Source organism: Rattus norvegicus, chromosome 5 (assembly GCF_036323735.1).
Source record: "Rattus norvegicus strain BN/NHsdMcwi chromosome 5, GRCr8, whole genome shotgun sequence".
Lineage (NCBI taxonomy): Eukaryota > Metazoa > Chordata > Mammalia > Rodentia > Muridae > Rattus > Rattus norvegicus.
Window position 1 is genome coordinate 144648918 of NC_086023.1, and position 18705 is coordinate 144667622.

Sequence of the window (18705 nt, forward strand, 5' to 3'; positions counted from 1 at the left end):
CGCTTGCCTAGCAAGCACAAGGCCCTGGGTTCGGTCCTCAGGTCCGGAAAAAAAAGAAAAAAACTATGTTCAACTGGACTCCAGACTCCTAATTCTCTGCTCTGTCTCCTGCACTTATCATACTATCTGGTATATAGCAGTTGCTCAGTAAATGTGTTAAATGTAGATGTGCCTAACACATCATCTGTCAACTGCAATACTTTAAAAGAGAAAAATGAGGTAAGATGGTCAGTCACAAGAGCTTACGAATTCAAGACTAGCCTAGGCTACACAGTAAGATCCCTATCTATCTCAAAGAACCTCCAACAAACAAAACTTCGTTAGGATTCTAATAAAACCACAGAATTCTTTTTAATTGAGCTCAAAGTTGCAAGTTTGTCTTATTTATCTTTCATTTGACTAATGAACTTTTCAACCATTCCCGTGAGTCTTTCAGGTTCCATCAATTTATTTACCAGTTCCTGCTCAACAGCTATCAGAGCAAGGCTACTGAGCTTCTCTTGCCCCGTGGTACGAAGTAAGTATGCTTTAAGATGAGGCAGTGTGGAAAATGACTTCTCATTATTTGCTGAAGTAATTGGCCAAGATAAAGCAATATGCAACAGTTTTGTGATACAAGGAATATTATTGTGGAGACCGTGCTGAATAAACAGACAGCCCAGGTCAATGAAGCTTAAGGAACCATTCCGTGTGACGAAGTTGAGACTTGCATACTGCCGGTAAAATCTTAGCTCAGGGATGATGTCTGCATCAAGTTTATAGAATTCCTGGATGTGCTTGGCTGTGGCTTCATTTAATGGTTCATTCCACTTGAGTAACAGCTCGGAAATTTGTTTCATTTTGCAATAGTCAAACTCTGAAAAATATAACTTTAAGCTTTTTAATACAGTATCCAAACCTTGGTAGTAAATATTAATTTTATATTGTTCATCTGCTGAAGTAGGAAAAATCATATGCTCTGAGTTGCAGGGATCTACTGTTCTTTGAATTTTTCTTCTTTTTTGAAAAGAGGGTTTCTCAATATCAAAACCCTTGCTGGTTATCTTTTTACTTATTTCATCTGCTCCATCCCAGATAGTTTTAAAATATGTATCATTCCTTTCAGAAGATAAACACTCCAAAATCGCTTCTATTTTTGAAAACAAAGAAAAAATGTCTACAGTTTCACTTTGAAACTCTCTAGAAAGAATCCCTGTAATACTGAGTATTCGATAAAGAAATTTCAAACAAAATATAAACTCAAACTTGGTAACCATCGCCAACAAATCTTCCAGCTCCGCAGCCACGCCTGTGCCTGAGGAGTGGCGCGACACGGACTCCAGCATTCCCACGATCTCTGGAAGGCAGTCTGTCACAGCCAGTAACAAGTGGTCGTGGGCTGGCCAACAGGACTGCGATGCGTGCTTTTTACAAGTCTTATTCAGACTTAGCTTACACACGGTCTGCAAACTTGCCAACATTTCTCCAGACACACGGACAGTGTTGAACAAAGAGCCGAGCGTGTTTAGCGCACTGCGGAGCTCCTTCACCTCCTTACAAAAGCTAAGCACGGCTAACTCAAAAAAATGTGCATGACAATGCACATACAGAACTCTTGGCTCTTCCTTCTTGAATTCTGTTACAACCTCATTCAGTTTTACCCTAAAATTTGTGGCACTATCATAGGCTTGGCCGCATATTTTATTAAAGTCAACTCCGACCTGCTGCAGGTAAGCTTTGATACGCCTGTGTACATGGGCCCCAGTCACCTCCTCAGCAGTAACGAACCCCAGGAACCGCTCTTTAACGAAGACAGCACTTGGCAATTTTTGTGCATACCTCACACACACAGAAAGCTGTCTCTCAGCACCACTGCCAGCTACCTCCTCACAGATTATTGAAAAGGCTGAGGAGGCGTTGATCTCACTCACGATGTCTTGCAACATTTCACCCTTTATTATTTCAATAATCTCCTCCTGGACAAGAGTACTACTATAGAAGTCAATGTGTGAACTCATAAGCCGAGACACCTCTCCTTTATCTCTTGCTCTAATCTCTAGTAATTCCAAAAAATTGCCTTTATTAATGGACGAAATAGACTGGTCATTTCCTTTTAAGAGCAAGCACTGTTTTCCAAGAAATAAAATGTTCTCAATGACGAGCTGTAGGTACTTTTTATTTCCTTCAATCTGTTTTGAATAAACAGATGAATCGTTATGTGGAACGGCATCGAGAAACTGGCATTGCCTCCAAAATCGCAGGGACTTTAAGTGCCCTTCGCTTTCTTCATGCCGTCTGAAATTTTCCAGCATTCTCTCCCAGTCAGCAGCAGCTCCTTTGGTTGCAAAAGCTTCTCTCCGACAGCTGACTTTTTTCTGGTAGAACAAGTAGCAAGAATAGCAGAAAGCGATCTCATTGGCAGTACTGGGACGCAGATGCTGGGAACCTGGGCTCCACAGCTCTCCAGCAGGCTGTGGCTCACTCTTAATCTTCTGTTCTGTGGATGTAGACTTTGAGAAACATGGCTGATCATTTCCTTTCACGGATGTCATGCTATATGTAGGATCCTGGTTTGTCTCACTGTTGTTTTGGACCTCCTCACTGGGAGCAGCTTTGTCCTCACCGAGCACAGAGGAAGGCGGGGGGAGGCTTGGCTGGTCCACACTATTTCCAACACCACTGCTGGACTCACTGGCTGAGCTCTTAGGACAGAAATGGTAAAATAACACTTGTTTAAGCAGTTTTCAAACAATAAAAACATATCTATTGCAGTAACACAGTAAGATGAACGAGTTATAGTATAGGATTCTCTATAAGCAGTATTAACATAATTATTTGCCATCTAAATTCAGCATTAAATGTTTAAAGGATTTTTAGGTATATAACAGCAAAAAAATAATTTCTATTACTCAGATGACTAGAACTATTTATTCAAAAGGAAACTGGGCATGGTGGGCGCACATCTTTAATTCCAGCACCGCTGAGCCATCTCTCCAGCCCATGAGATTGTCTTAAAAACAATTAATTGTGGGGCTGGAGAGATGGCTCAGCGGTTAAGAGCACCCGACTACTCTTCCAGAGGTCCTGAGTTCAATTCCCAGCAACCACATGGTGGCTCACAACCATCTGTAAAGAGATCCGATGCTCTCTTCTGGCGTATCTGAAGACAGCTACAGTGTACTTGTATTTAATAAATGAATAAATCTTTAAAAAAAAAAAACAATTAATTGTGGGCTGGAGAGATGGCTCAGTGATTAAGAGCACTGAGGTCCTGAGTTCAACTCCCAGCAACTACATGATGACTCACAACCATCTGTAATGGGATCTGATGCCCTCTTCTGCTGTGTCTGAAGACAGCGACAGTGTACTCATATACATTAAATAATAATTAAAAAAGAAACAAGCAGAAAAGACCCTCAGATAAAAATGTAACAATACTTTAAAATTAATTTGGGTTTTTAGAGTTTTCTTTATCATATGTAGATGTTTTACCTGCATGTATATCTGTGCACTACTAGTGTGTCCACTGCCTGCAGGGGCCAACAGAAGGCTTCTCGGATCCCCCGAAACTGGAGTCACAGACAGTTGTGGGCTGTCTCATGGGTGGCTGGGGACTGAACCCAGGTCCTCTGAAAGAGCAGCTAGTGTTCTTAACTGCTGAGCTATCTCTCCAGCCACAATACTTTATGGCATATATATGTGTATAAAAACCTATCTATGTATGAAAAGACATATACACACGGGGTTGGGGATTTAGCTCAGTGGTAGAGCGCTTGCCTAGCAAGCGCAAGGGCCTGGGTTCGGTCCCCAGCTCTGAAAAAAAGAAAAAAAAAAGAAAAAAAAAAAAAGACATATACATACAAAATCTGTTTCAGATTTTAAAAAATCAGGATAAAACTTACGTTCACAATGACATTTGTAGGTACAGAAGAAAGTGTACCTGTTGAAACAAATTAAAGCACATATTCAAGATTTTATACTTTAACAGTACCATAAGCTCACACAGCTTATTTCATATCAGGAAACAGACAGACAGATTCAACAATATGGCAAAACACTGTTTATATCAAATGTCTGTTTACCTTGTAAGAGATCAGTATTCACGACCAGGTCAGCACGATTGTTTACTAATGACATTATACTGCTTATGACTGGGTATTTCTTAGGACAGACATTCTCTTTTGAAGCACTGTGCACCATGGAAACATTAACTGACAAAAGTAAACAAAAATCATTGTTATAATCAAGCAGAAAATACTGTCTAGTAGTGGTTTTGTGCTGAGGGTTATAAATCAGTGGGAGAGTGTTTGCCCACCATCACACTTGGAGGGCATCGAGCCCGGGGTCTCAGGCACGCTGGGCAAGCAGTCTGACAACTGAGCTATATTACCAGTATGTTTGGATTTTTTTTTTCTTTTTTTTTTTTTTTTTCCTTTTTTTCGGAGCTGGGGACCGAACCCAGGGCCTTGCGCTTCCTAGGTAAGCGCTCTACCGCTGAGCTAAATCCCCAACCCCTTTGGATATTTTTAAAAAATAAAGATTATTTTATTTGTGAGGTGAATGTTGTTGCATGGGTGCTAGGATTTGAACTTAGGTCCCTCATGACTGAGCAGCAAGCATTCTTAATTGTTAAGACATCTCTCCAGCACTCATTTGGAATTTCAAGTTACTTTAATATGGAAGCTAATCAAAACTATAAATTAAAAGCAAAGCGTAGCTATATTCCAGTACATAGCACAACTTGAGGCTGTTAAGGATTACCTGAAGAAGATTCCATCACAGCACTGTTGTATGAAGAAAAACAAACAGAGCAGAAAATCTCTAGGTTCCCCAAGTCATTAGTAATCACAATCATCTCATCTGATAGTTTCAGTGATTTGCAAGGAAAAGATCTAAGTATTCTGGGTGGTTTCTGTTTAAAGATTAAAAATAATATTCATATTTCTGATACATCATATGCAATACTAAAAACACTTTAACTGCTTTCAGCTGAAATATTATAAACAGTAACAATTCTTTACATTTCAGAGTACAGGCTACAAAACCACATGAGGCAATTCGATAAGCTTATCTGAAAACTACTCTTATTTAACAGCTACGGTAATGGCAATGAAAAGAGAGGCCACCAAAGCAGCTTATTATCCCAGGCAACTAGAGCATACTGAGTAAGAATGCAGAGTAGTGTTGTCCTTGAATATGAGCCCTTGCACACAGGGCTAATGAGAAAGAAAGGGTACTTAATATCTACTATAGGATACCGGGGCAGTACCTATCCCTCTAGGAAGAGGTCCTCAACCTTCCTACTGCTGTGACTCGTTAACATAGCTCCTCACGTTGTGGTAACTCCCAACGATATTATTTCATTGCTACTTCATAACTGGAATTTTGCTACTGTTATGAATCATAATGTAAATATCTGATATATAGGATAACTGAAATATGACCTCCAAAAGGATCAAGAACCCACAGGTTGAGAACCGCTGCTCTAGGCTAAGTTCAGGGTAGAATCACAAGCATAGCTGGGTGTGGTGGTGCATTCCTTTAATTCCAGCTCAGAAGCTGAGGCAGGTGGAGCTCTATGAGTTCAGAGGCCAGCCTAGTTTACATAGTGAGCTCCAGGACAGCAAAGCCTACATAGACAGACCTTGCCTTAAAGGATTAACACCTCTCCCCCTGAAAACCAAACACATTCCTATTGTGAGAAAGCAGCATACAAAGAGGAAGCAGAACACAGCAAGTTCAGTAAGAACAGGGGACAAAGGGAAGGCTGTAGACTGAGGGTTTCACCCTCGTCTTTCTATATCACTGAATGCAACGGTGGAACACACCTGCTTTTTGATACACAGTGCAAAAAAACTAAAAATACATAGCGTTTCTTTTCTGTGGAGTCCAGAATATCAATAGAAGAGGCAAGAAATTGGCTGGAAAGATGGTTCCGTAGTTAAGAGCACTTCCTGCTCTTTCAGAGGACCCAGGTAGTTTCCGAGTGCCCGTGCTGAGTCACGTACTATCTATCCCCTGTGATTCCTGCCCCAAGAATATGACACCTTCTTTTGCTTCCATGGGCACCTGCATAAATGTGCAAGCACACACCTATGCACATAAGTGGAAACAAAGAAATCCTCCAAAGTTCTATTTATTTATTTGCATGTGTATGGGAATGTACAATATCATTCGTGCAAGTCAGAGTCAGCTCACTCTTTCCTTCTACCACGTGGGTCCTGAGGATTGTGCTCAGGTTGTCAGGTTTTTTTATGGATGAGTGTTCTGCTTGAATGTATGTACACACCATTTACATGCAATTCCTGCAGTATCTACAAGAGGGCACCAGATCCCTGGACTTAGGGTTCTAGGTAGTTAATGAGCATCATACAGGCACTAGGTATCGAACTGAACCCCCTGGATCTTAAGTGCTGAGCCATCATTCCAGCTCCTAAATAAATTAATCTTAAAAAAAAAAGAAAGAGGGGTTGGGGATTTAGCTCAGTGGTAGAGCGCTTGCCTAGGAAGCACAAGGCCCTGGGTTCGGTCCCCAGCTCCGGGAAAAAAAAAAAAAAAAAAAAAAAAAAAAAAAAAAGAAAAGAAAAGGAAGCGCAAGGCCCTGGGTTCGGTCCCCAGCTCCGAAAAAAAGAACCAAAAAAAAAAGAAAGAACAAGCCAGGCATGGTGGTACACACTTTAAATCTAATAACTAAACTTGAGTTTCAGGTTAGCCTGTTCTACAGAGACAGTTCTAGCCAAGGCCACAGAGAGAGAAACCCTGTCTTGAAAATTTAGAGGGGGTGGGGCACAGGAAAATTTTCATTTTAGTCTTTTATTAATATGACTTTTTTTTCTTTGAGACAAGTAACTCTGGTTGGTCTGGAACTTGGTTATACAGACTGGCTGACTTCACTGAGATCTGCCTGACTCTGCCTCCAGACCACCTGGCTCCTCGTCCTGTTAGTAAAACATAAAATGCTCCTGAATTCTGCTCACAGAGAGAGTCCCTTTCTTTTTTTTTTGGTTCTTTTTTTCGGAGCTGGGGACCAAACCCAGGGCCTTGCGCTTCCTAGGCAAGTGCTCTACCACTGAGCTAAATCCCCAACCCCCAGAGGCCCTTTCTTTTGCATATGCTAGGGGTTGAACATAGATGCTAAGCAATACGCTCTACCACTGAGCTGTGTTTCCAACTCACAGACACATTCTGCAGGTAGCACTCGACAGTTCAAGACACTCTGACGGCACCAGCCTCACTGACAATGTCATCTAGTCAGGAAAAGAATCAGGGCACACTCGACCATGGTTACCAAAGGAGTTGCTAGAGATTTTGATTTCTTGATATTCTGATGTATTCAGTATGAGTAATATAGTATTGTTTTTCAAGATACGGTTATCCCTGTAGTTCTGGCTGTTCTGAAACTCACTCTGTAGACCAGACTGACCTCAAACTCAGAGATCTGCCTGCCTATGTCTCTCAAACACTAGGATTATGTATTACTACATTACTAAACATCATGTAACAATCAAGATAAATATTCATCCTGATTCATAAAAAGGTATCAAACCATAAACTGTGTTCATCTCATTTAGTCCACAAAAGAAGGATGACTTATCTGTTCTCAGGAGCACCCAAATGTCTTTTTCATGTTCATTAACCATCAATCAAAGAGTTTCCCCAATGACAGCAAACACGGACTAGCTGGGGACAGAGCTCTTTCTGCTCACCCGCTTCTACCCGTGAGTATTCTTTGCACTACTCAAGTAAGGACACTGCTTCCCCCTGAAGTATGTGGGACAGGTTAGAGACCACAGCTCTCACACCAGTTCACAACGGAACTTGTTAGCAGAATAAAAATGTAAAAGGTAGGCTTTACTGCAAAGACTAAAACAACAGCAACAAAGGACATTTAAGCAGAATGACAAGAATTCTAGATGTTAAAAACGATAGAAACTTACAGTGGATGTCCTCTGACACATGCTGCACTTAGGCAAAGTGCTCTCAGTATATACGGTAACACATGGCTTTCGTTTTTCTTCATATGATGTAAGACAAGACTGGCTACAAAAGTTTTTGTTACAACTGCTATCCTCCAATCGGACGCTCTTCATATCCTTTAGATTTAAAATGTCTCTAAAAACAAACAATAAATGCTTGTTAATGGAACAATAAATATATATAGTAACTCATGAGTTTCTGTGAGTATACATGAAGGGCCCAGAGCAGGGCATTTGGGCACCTTCCCCTCTTGCTCTCTGAATTGTCCTGACCCAGTTTCTCACTGAACTGAGAGCAAGAGTCATTGTTTGAGCTATGCTGGTTGGGCAGTGAGCTCTTGGGATCCTTCTGCCATGCATTTACTGTAAAACAAAACAAGGCAATTTAGTTCCAGAAATTAAGAATGGTGTCAATAAAACAACATTTTCAAGTTATTTTAATTTGAATTTTGACAATTCCCAGCACCCACATGGCAGCTCACAACTGTCTGTAATTCTTGTTTCAGGGGATCCAGTGCGCTCTTCTGAACTCCAGGGGCAATGCATGCACTTCGATACACAGACATAAAGGCAATCAAGAGAATACGCTTGAATATGGGTGTGACTGTCCTAGTTTGCTTCTACTGTTATGAACCAGGTCTACTGACTGTAACCAGCAAAGAAAAAATTTATTTCCTCTTATAACTCCCAGGTCATAATCCATCACTGAAGGAAGGGCAGGAATTGAAATAGAGACCAGAGGAATCTGCTTCTTGGCTGACTGCCCATAGCTTGCCTAACCTTTCTTAAGACAACACAGGACCACATGCCCAAGGATGGCACCACTCAGAGTGGGGCAGGTCATCCCACAACAATCATAGATCAAGAAAATGCCCTTGTCTACAGGCCAATCTGATGGAGGCATTTTCTCAATTGAGGTTCTCTCCCTCAGGTGACCCTTTTGTGTCAGGTTGAGAGAAACCAACCAGCACAGTCATACAAGGAGACATGGCACAAAACACTGCCATGTTTATCAGTAGTTGACTGCTGTCTCTAGACAAAGTATACAGAAAATCTGAGTAATAATAGCCTTAGCTATCTTTTTCATAAATCATATTTTTGAGACTATATGCTAAACTATTTTGAGAAGGGGACATCAGGCAGATATTTTCTGGAAAATGAAGGAAGACTGCCATTTCAAGGTAAACAACTCACAGTATTTACTACCAAACTTTTAAGTAAAAACTAGAGAAGGGGGCTGGAGAGATGGCTCAGTGGTTAAGAACACTGACTGCTCTTCCAGAGGTCCTGAGTTCAATTCCCAGCAACCACATGGTGGCTCACAACCATCTGTAATGGGATCTGATACCCTCTTCTGTTGAGTCTGATGATAGCTATAGTGTACTCATAAACATAAAATAAACAATTCTTTTAAAAAAATTTAGAAAGGGCTGGAGAGATGGTTCAGCTGTTGAGAGCACTGACTGGTCTTCCAGAGGACCTGGGTTCAATTCCCAGCACCCACATAGCAGCTCACAACTATCTGTAACTAACTCCACAATCTGACACCCTCATACACCTTCACATAGACACAGATGCAAAACACCAATGCACATAAAATAAAAATAAATAAAGAAAGAAAGATTAGAAATTATTTTAGGAAACCTGTATCTGACATCTCTAGCTTAATCAATTTATATTGACAGCTTTTCTGAAGAGATTGGCAGGGATTTTAAAAATATGTTCTAGTTTTAACTCTCTCATGAATTGTTTTATTTTCTGTGGTAGGTAAGTATAAATATATCCGATAGTAAAAGTGTTCAGGTCCAATGGGAGGTTTCACAGCTTCCATTCTCAATGGCTACTGCACCTGTACACAGTACACTGAGTTGGATACTCTTCGGGTCTGGTTAATGTTGGTGTGTGATTTTTTTTTTTTTCCTTTTTCTTTTTTTCGGAGCTGGGGACCGAACCCAGGGCCTTGTGCCACTGAGCTAAATCCCCAACCCCCCCCCTTTTTTTAATATAATGAAGCTTAAAATTCAAAAGAAAAGAAAGAAAAAAAGCTAACCATGTTAGAAGGATCCTTACAGTTATCTAAAAATATCAGTGTATGGTGTCAACTGGCCTGTAAATACATTAAACATTATTGACGAGGCCTGTTTTGGACCAGAACGATTTGTCTTCAGAATTTCTTTTTATTTCCAATACTAAAGTATGGAAAGAATTCTTCTTAAACGTATCTTAATAGTTTTCAATAAAAAGTCTCTTTGTAATATTTTAAATGTCATCTTCAAAGTTATCCTTCATTTTGCTTCATTAAACAGAAACATTAAATATCAGCTAAAGATATTAAATCATTGCTAAAATAAGAAGCCTTAAAAATGACTTAAAATTTTGGTACTTCAGTCAGGCAGTGGTGCACACATTTAATCCCAGCACTCAGGAGGCAGAGGTAGGTGGAGCTCTGTGAATTTGAGGCCAGCCTGGTCTGCAGAGCAAGTCCCTGGATTGCCAGGGGTACCCAGAGAAACCCTGTCTGAGAAAACCAAAAGACGCCATGGAATGTGAAATTTTTTAAAAGTCTCAATAAAAGGGCTGCAGAGAGGGCTCAGTGGTTCAGAGCACTGCTGCTCTTCCAGAGGATCTGAGTTCAATTCCCAGCAACCACATGGTGGCTCACAACCATCTTTAACTACAGCTCCAGAAAACAGAATGTCTTATTCCAATTTCCCCAGGCGCCAGGCAGGCATGTGGCACATATATAAACATGCAGGCAAAACACCAAAACATGCAAAAGAAAATAGATTTTAAAAGTCCCAATAAAAGCATGTTATTATTATGAATAATGATGGCTTCTCCCAGTCTAAGCATGGCTATCACCTTTTAACCAAACCACGATTTCTTACATATATATGTACGTATATTCCAGAGAAGCCAATGTTGTCTATTTCTTCTCATCATACCTGATTGTTACTCCTTAAAAGAACAACTTACACAGCAAATTCTTTCTTGCATGAGTCTTTTTCAACGCCTGTGACATGTGGCAAAGCTGGGGCTGAAGAAATGTAGTGCGTATATGCTAACCATAGCAACACAGTGCCTTAACTCCTCAGGGCCTCAGTTTCCTCAAAACCAAAAGAAAAGGTCTGCACTGGGTGATCTCTACTGTCCCTTCCAGGTTTATGACTCTGCAGAAAGAGAAAGTAGACTGAAGAGAATGCCCTATGACTTACAGCCAAAGGGAAAACTGGACATAGCAGGTCCTATAGGATTGGAAAGAGCAAGGGAGAGCCAGAGGGTGGGGCAGTGCTCAAGAGCACTGGTTGCTCTTGCAGAGGACCTGTGTTTAATTTCCAGCAACCTCCATGGTGGCTCACAACTGCCTGCAACTTCAGTTTCAATGAATCAAATGCCCTCTGCAGGCACAGGATATGCATGTGGTACACAGACATATGAGTAGAGAAAACATTCATACACAAAACAAAATAAAAGAACTTTAAAGAGAAAAAGAAAACGAAAAAAGAAAAAGAAATAGAGTTCCAGAAAATAGGACCTGAAACAAAAGACAGCATTGGAAGCGCCAGCCAAATAAGGAATTGAAGTAAAGGGTCTGTGAGCCTATTAGTAAGTGTAGGTAGTGCAGTGTGGTGACACACTCCTATGGTCCCAGCACTCGGAAGGCAGAGACAGGAGGATCTCTGAGTTCAAGTCCAGCCTGTTCTCCACAGCGAACTCCTCGGTAGCCAGAGGCTACATAGTGAGACCCTCTCTCAAAACAAAAAATCTTCCACGGGAACTGGGAGCAAACATGAGAAAATCATCTCAGGTGAGTCCCTGACTCAAAAACCCAAAACCAAAACAAACCCAAGACACCAAAACCCATACTTTATCCACGTTCTGAGCATGGAAAACAGCTTATTTGATGCTCTCAATTCTCACATTTATTTAACAAAACAAACTCTAACAAAGAGATTCTCAATGCTTCTCCACCCATCCAAGTAAATTTGTATAAACCCTTCAACCACCAAAACTACTTCTGAGTGATCTTAAAGGAACTGAAGCAGAAGCAAATTCTTTTCATTTACCCACGGTTTCCCATCCTCAGAGAAGGCGAAACACATACAATTATAACCAAAACGCTGAGCAAGATCTTTGCAGCAAAATAAAAGGCCTTGCTTTGCCTTCCGTACCTTGAGCAGTTTAAGCACATTCTTTTGAGAGGAGCTGGGGACATAGCAGGTAAAGGGCACCCATCGATGCAGAGTCTCGAGCAGAAAAGCTCAGCAGACCCTTTCCTCTGAAAAGCTGTCTGTCCCTCCTGAAAGACTCTTCTACAACTGGAACAGGAAAGCTGAGCAGCTGTGCCTGGAACTGCAGGAAGCATTTTACTCACGTCAGGTGAGAACAGAGATGTCGGCTGTGGAGCTTGAGAAACAGGAAGAAACAGAATTCTCATTTACATACATATGCACCTTTCATTTTAGAGGATACTTTGGGATATGAAAAGGAACCCACAATAGCATGATATTCAAAGGCAATTTTAGAAAGTAGACTAAATTGGCTATTTGATTGATCAAACAAAATTATGATTTAATTCTATTACCACTGCCTGAAAATGTAAGTTTCTTTTCTTCTGAATTGTAGGTTGCTGGGTTTGACAATACTCTTAAAATAGAGAATTGAAAGTAATGTACAAAGTGTACTCAAGGCAACTAGGCAATTCAACAGAAAATGGCAAATTAAATGAGAGCCTGCTGGACCCTTCATATAACTGCCCTGAGCACCGAGCTGCGGTACAATGCTGTGCGTGTTTTCTTCCCGTTCAACCAGTATTTCCCAATTGTTTAAAAAAATTTTTCTTAGGACTTACATTTAGGACTAGAAGGGTGGCTCACTGGTTAAGGGCACTTTGTTACTCTTACAGAGGACCTGGGTTCAGTTCCCAGCATCTGTAGCTCCAGCATCAAGAGATGCAACCCCAGCTTCCGGCCTCCTCCAGCTCTCGCATACATGTGGTGTGTTGAAACTCACACAGGCACACGTAAAAAGTGAAAGTTCTAACAATTACATTTAGTGAGTGCGTGCGTGCGTGCGTGCGTGCGTGTGTGTGTGTGTGTGTGTGTGTGTGTGTGTGTGTGTGACTGTGCTCATGACTCATGGCATATGTGGGGAAGTCCATCTTGGCCATTAATCTCAGGCTGGCAGGTTTGACCGCAAACACCTTTACTCACCAAGACATTTTTCCAAGTTCTCAAAAAAGGTTTTTTGGTTTTTTTTTTTTATTTCATTTATTTATTTGTTTCGGGGGTGGTGGTGGTAAGGGTACAAACACACATACCAAGACAACCTACAGAAGTTCATTCTCTTCTTATACCTTGTAGGGCCTGGGGATCAAACAGGTTATCAGAATTGGAGGCAAGAGCCTTTACCCTGAGCGGTCTCACTTGCCCTTTCTTCACAGTATCCTTACATTAAAAAAAAAAAAAAAATATATATATATATATATCCAAACATATATATCCAAAAACAGGAGACCTTGGAAGTCAGAGGAAGGAAGATAAGGAGTTCAAGGGAACTGTGAGCAACATGATACCCAGTTTCAACCCACTGTCCACCCCCAGACCAAAACCAAACATACAGCAATCGCTCCCTATTAGAATGAGTTACCAGCAATGAATGAACCACACCCCAAAAATATTTCCTGGAAAAATCTGAAGGTAACAATATTCCCCCCCACCTTTCTTACTGAAGCTCTGGGTATCCTGGAACGCACAGATCCAACTGTCTCTGCTTCCTAAAGGCTGGAGATAAGCAAGCCAACTCTTAAGTTTTAAATTGTGTATCAAATTGTTCATTGTTCTTTGAGTTGTCTGATTGACTACTATGCTGTTTTTACTCAAGTAACTCTTTTAAAAAAAGGGGGGGGGGGGGCCTGGGGATTTAGCTCAGTGGTAGAACGCTTGCCTAAGAAGCGCAAGGCCCTGGGTTCGGTCCCCAGCTCCGAGAGAAAAAAAAAAAAAAAGATCTGAAAGAGGGACTGGAGAGAAGGCTCAGTGGTTCAGAGCACTGAAGGCTCTTCCAAAGCCCTGGACACAATTCCTAGCACCAACATGTTGGTTCATACCATCCATAACTCCAGTTCCAGAGGATCCCACACCCTACTCAGGCCATCTTGGGTACCTGTTCATACAGGCAAGAACACCCACACACATAAAATTTAAACTTCTAAAATTTAAAGCACAGGAGTGGAAATGCTGACTGTTCAGACTCTATAAAGCGAGAGCAAATTCATAAAGGGTAATCTTTAAATGAAACAGACAGGGTTTGGTACTGCCTGCATTCAGATAACCAGTGGGCTTGTGGAGGGTATTCTTCATGGATAAGGAGAACATTACAAGGGAATTTGGCTGAATCACAGTTTAACAGAAAGTTAGTATTTCAGGTGGGAATGGTGGCCCACATTTTCCCTCTCCTTTGGAGACAGGCGGGCAGATCTCTGAGTGAGACTCTGTCTTAAAAGAATGAACCCGGGGGAGGGGGATGTCTGCCCGGAAACCGGGAAAGGGAATAACACTCAAAATGTATATAAGAAATACTCAAGTTAATAATAGTAATAAAAAAAAAAAAAAAAGAATGAACCAAGGAATGAAAGTTAGCTGATATTTTAGACGTTCTAGGTTTGGTGGCTCATGGGTATAATCACAGTTCCTGGGAGGCAGAGGCAGAAGCATCACTGAGAGTTCAAGGTCAGCCTTAGCTGCGGAGTCTTCCAGGTTAGCCTGAACTACTCTGGGAGACCCTAAGACAAACAAACAAGGTTTCTCTTTCACCATTTCTTTTGTGTACCAGAGATTTTAGTAAAATAGTTCAAAAAGGGGGAGGCGATGGCGCACAACTTTAGTCTCAGCACTCAGAAGGCAGAGGCAGGGGATCTCAGAGTTTGAGGCCAGCCTGGTCTACAGAGCAATTTCTAGGACAGCCAGGTTTACACAGAGAAACCCTGTCTCATAAAACAAACAAAAAAGACTAATGTAAAATTTTGTCATTATTCTAGATTTTGTGATTGTGTATATAGAAAACCCTAAAGAATCTTTAATTTTGGGGTTGGGGATTTAGCTCAGTGGTAGAGCGCTTGCCTAGGAAGCACAAGGCCCTGGGTTCGATCCCCAGCTCCGAAAAAAAAAAAAAAGAACCAAAAAAAAAAAAAAAAAAAAGAATCTTTAATTTTAACAAAGTCAATATTTAAACATTTTAGGGTTTGGGGATTGAGGCCTTGGGTTTAACTGATTCTCAGCTCCAGAAATAACAAATTTTACTTCTTTGCAATAGGAACAACAACAAAAAAAAGTAAATATATGTATATGGGCTAGAGAGATGGCTTAGTGGTTAAGAGCACTGACTGCTCTTCCAGAGGACCTGAGTTCAATTCCCAGCAACCACATGGTGGCTCACAACCATCTGTAATGAGATCTGATGCCCTCTTCTGGTGTGTCTGAAGACAGCTACAGTGTACTCATATAATAAATAAATAAACAAATAAATATAAAAAAATAAATAAATCTAAAAAATCGTAAATATAACTATTTTCTATGACATACTCATCAAATGTAGGATACTATGGGATAGTCCTTTGTTTCATCCCATTGAGGGTAGTAGTAGACACCGAATACAGAAATAAACCTAATGAAAGTTGTCAAGTCTTGTAAACTAAAGTCAAAACACTGCTAAGGGGAATTAAGGAAGCTTTAAATCAATGGAAAGATATAACTGACTTACTGAAAAACTCAACCTGATTTTCCCTAAGTGAAGCAGTGGGCCAATGAAAGGAAACTATAAAGTCTACGGAACCCAGAGCAGGCAGGTATGCTGGCACGCACTAGCCTGGTGTAGAGGCAAGAATACAAAGCTAAAGGCCTAGGAGACTGAAGCAGGTATCTACCAAGGGAGCTGGAGGCCACTACAGGGAGAGAGGTACTGAAAGTTAAACAAGAACTGGACACCTGTTGTGTTTCTTCAAGATTGATACATTTCATCCACAGGGAAGCTCCTTAAAAGGTAAGCAACTCAAAAATAACTCCGAGGAATCCCTGAAACTGACCAGATTCACTAGGCCCCTACCTCCCAGAGTGAAAAACAGAGTCACTCTCAGACAAGCCAAGCTGCAAAAATAACTCTGAGATCAGACCCGCTGACCTGAAGACTAGACCAACTGAGTCACTAGGAAAGGACGCTCTCCGAACTGCTGGCAGTTCAACAGGCCAGTGCAGCGTGTTCCAGGTTCCCAGCATTTGTGAGTTGTCATCCATGCTGGGGTGCACTTTGGTTCTGCTGCTGTCTGTTCTGCTCCCGTAAGTAACCCCTCATCCATATTCCTGTAAGTAATTCCAATGAAACTCACTGGTTCACCAAGCTACTCTGGTCTGCTGTGGGCTCTTTATCTGGGGTGAACAGATGTGTGTCATGTCTCCTCAGGAAAGAGAGTCTTGTCACATACCAACCAATAAGAGAAAAAGTAATCAAATTGTCAAGTGTAGTGCTTCCTGTCTGTAATCCCAGCACTCAGGAGATTAGACTGGAAGATTTTTTTAGAGACTCTGAAAACAAAAATAATAAAATTATGAGAAATACTTAACTGTATTATACATTACATGTTAAATATTTAGGTATCTTCAAAGCATTAACATGTAACAGTAACACAAAATGGCCATTTTTGATATCTGGGTTAACGTAAATTCCTTGTACTGACTGGGGTGATTATAAGTTTGCCCCAATCCCTTTTGAATTTTGGCCTAAAATTTCTTTCTTTTTCCATTTTTTGAGAATTTTTTTTTTTCTGTTTAGCCTTGGGTGTCCTTTAACTAGCACTGTAGACTAAGAGATCCAATTGCTTCTGCCTCCCTGCTAGGATTAAAGAAATGGGCAACCACCACCGGTGCTAGCTTGCAAATTTCACTCACATAACCCTACAGTTAAAACTATTTGCTGCCATCTCTCTCCAGCCCAGTGTTTTTTATTTTTTTAAACCAGGTCTCGTCAAGTAGCACTGACTGGCCTAGAACTGACTTTATGCACCAGGCTGGATTCGAACTCAAGAGAATCCCCTGCCTCTCGGATGCTGGATTAAAGGAAAGAACTAACACACCCAATTTGTTTAAGTCTGAAAAATACACTGCTTAATGGAAAGAGAGCCACAGGTGTAAACGGAAGACAGTTACAGAAAAAAGCCGCAAGAGACCAAACGCACCAAGCTCAGTCACCGTACAGAGGCCAGGACGCCAAGAAGCCTGGAAGCCGGGGTCACGACTCTCTCGACACTGTGGGCTTCCCACCTGTCGCGTCACCCTCCTCAGGACCGGAAAAACGCCACCTCTCTCTGGAAAAGCGGCCCTGAGCGACTCCACGAGGACGGATAATCTATCACCAACCCAGCGGCGGGAAGCGCCCACTCGGGTTTCGCAGTGCAAACAACCACGCCGGCTCCGCCCCTCTCCCGGAAGCCTTTGCGGCTGAGCATGCGCAGCGAAGCTCGTCTGGGGGAGGGTGGCCTAAACTGGAGAAGTGGACAGGGCGGGGCAGCGGGGTTATTCTTAGGCTATCTTTGGTGTCACCTTTTGCTGCCTGTTTTTCGTGGTTTTTGTTTTTGTTTTGTTTTTGTTTGTTTGTTTTTTTGAGACAGGGTCTGGGAACTCCAGGCTGGTCTCGAATACAAAGAGATTCTCCTGACTCTGCTTCCCTAGTGCTGGTATTAAGGAAACATATCACCACACGGGCATATTTGGGTCCTTAAAGGCTAATGCAAAGCAGGAGTGAGGGCACAGGCCTGTAAGATGAAGGCATGTGGTTAAAAGTTCAAAACTAACCTTATCTTACCCTGCGGAACAACAACAACAACATCAACAACGATGACGACGAAAGCTGCTGGGTTGGGACAGGGCAACGAGATAACAGCCTATTAAGGAGTTTACTGCAAAGTCTGACTAGCAGGGTTCTGTCACTGGAATCCGTTCAGTGGAAGAAGAGAACCGATACCCACAAGTTGCTCTTTGACCTCCACAGTGCGCACACAAACACAATGAATAAACATATTCATGCATATATAAATAAAAATTAAGGGCTAGTGCAACATTAGTGATTCAGATGTTAAATTACAACTTTAAAAACATGGTTGTAGGGGTTGGGGATTTAACTCAGCGGTAGAGCGCTTGCCTAGCAAGCGCAAGGCCCTGGGTTCGGTCCCCAGTTCCGGAAAAAAAAAAAAAAAAAACAAAAAACCCCCATGGTTGTAAATACAGTTTCAGAAAAAGAGGAATGAAAAAGTAGGGACAGAGGGGTATAGCTAAAGAATTAAGTAGGGAGCAAATAATTTTGATTATTTCTAAGTCAAAATAGTAAAGAAAAATATACATAAAATTTAATTTATTCACCTTGTTTTTGACCATAACGTCAATCTACCTTTTTTTTTTTTTTTTTTTTTTGAGACAGGATTTCTCTGTGTTGCCCTGACTGTTCTGGAACTCACTCCGTAGACCAGGCTGGACTCAAACTCAGAATCTCTGGCCTCCAAGACTGGCTATGGCCCCTTCCTTCCTTCCTTCCTTCCTTCCTTCCTTCCTTCCTTCCTTCCTTCCTTCCCTCCCTCCCTCCCTCCCTCCCTCCTTCCTTCTTTCCTTTAAGACAGATCACAGTGTAGACTGGCCTAGAGCTCACAGAGATCTGCCTATTTCTGCCTTCTGAGTGCTTGGAATTAAAGGTATAGCCTTCACTGCCC

At 41.5% G+C, this 18705-nt stretch overlaps 1 protein-coding gene and 1 non-coding gene across 6 annotated transcripts; one reads left to right on the forward strand and one right to left on the reverse strand.

Annotated features, from left to right (window-relative positions):
- Nucleotides 1–320: 320 nt before the first annotated feature.
- Nucleotides 321–17417, reverse strand: Zmym1 (zinc finger MYM-type containing 1). Of its 5 annotated transcripts, none has more exons than XM_063287764.1 (8): nt 17182–17321; nt 12128–12308; nt 10932–11125; nt 7917–8091; nt 4741–4891; nt 4062–4190; nt 3882–3919; nt 321–2681 (listed from the first exon to the last, which is right to left on the reverse strand). In XM_063287764.1, the coding sequence occupies exons 4-8, from the start codon at nt 8067–8069 to the stop codon at nt 381–383; spliced, it is 2772 nt and encodes a 923-aa protein (XP_063143834.1). In that variant the 5' UTR covers nt 8070–8091; nt 10932–11125; nt 12128–12308; nt 17182–17321; the 3' UTR covers nt 321–380. The 5 variants fall into 5 exon arrangements, with proteins under 5 accessions (XP_063143834.1, NP_001406511.1, NP_001406510.1 ...); NM_001107983.1 differs by lacking the exon at nt 10932–11125 and adding an exon at nt 12808–12963 and having other exon boundaries at nt 322–2681; nt 12128–12362; nt 17267–17417; NM_001419582.1 differs by lacking the exon at nt 10932–11125 and having other exon boundaries at nt 17182–17406.
- On the forward strand, nt 15035–15115 carry Trnap-agg22 (transfer RNA proline (anticodon AGG) 22). Its single transcript has one exon. It is a non-coding gene; the product is annotated as a tRNA-Pro (tRNA).
- Nucleotides 17418–18705: the final 1288 nt, after the last annotated feature.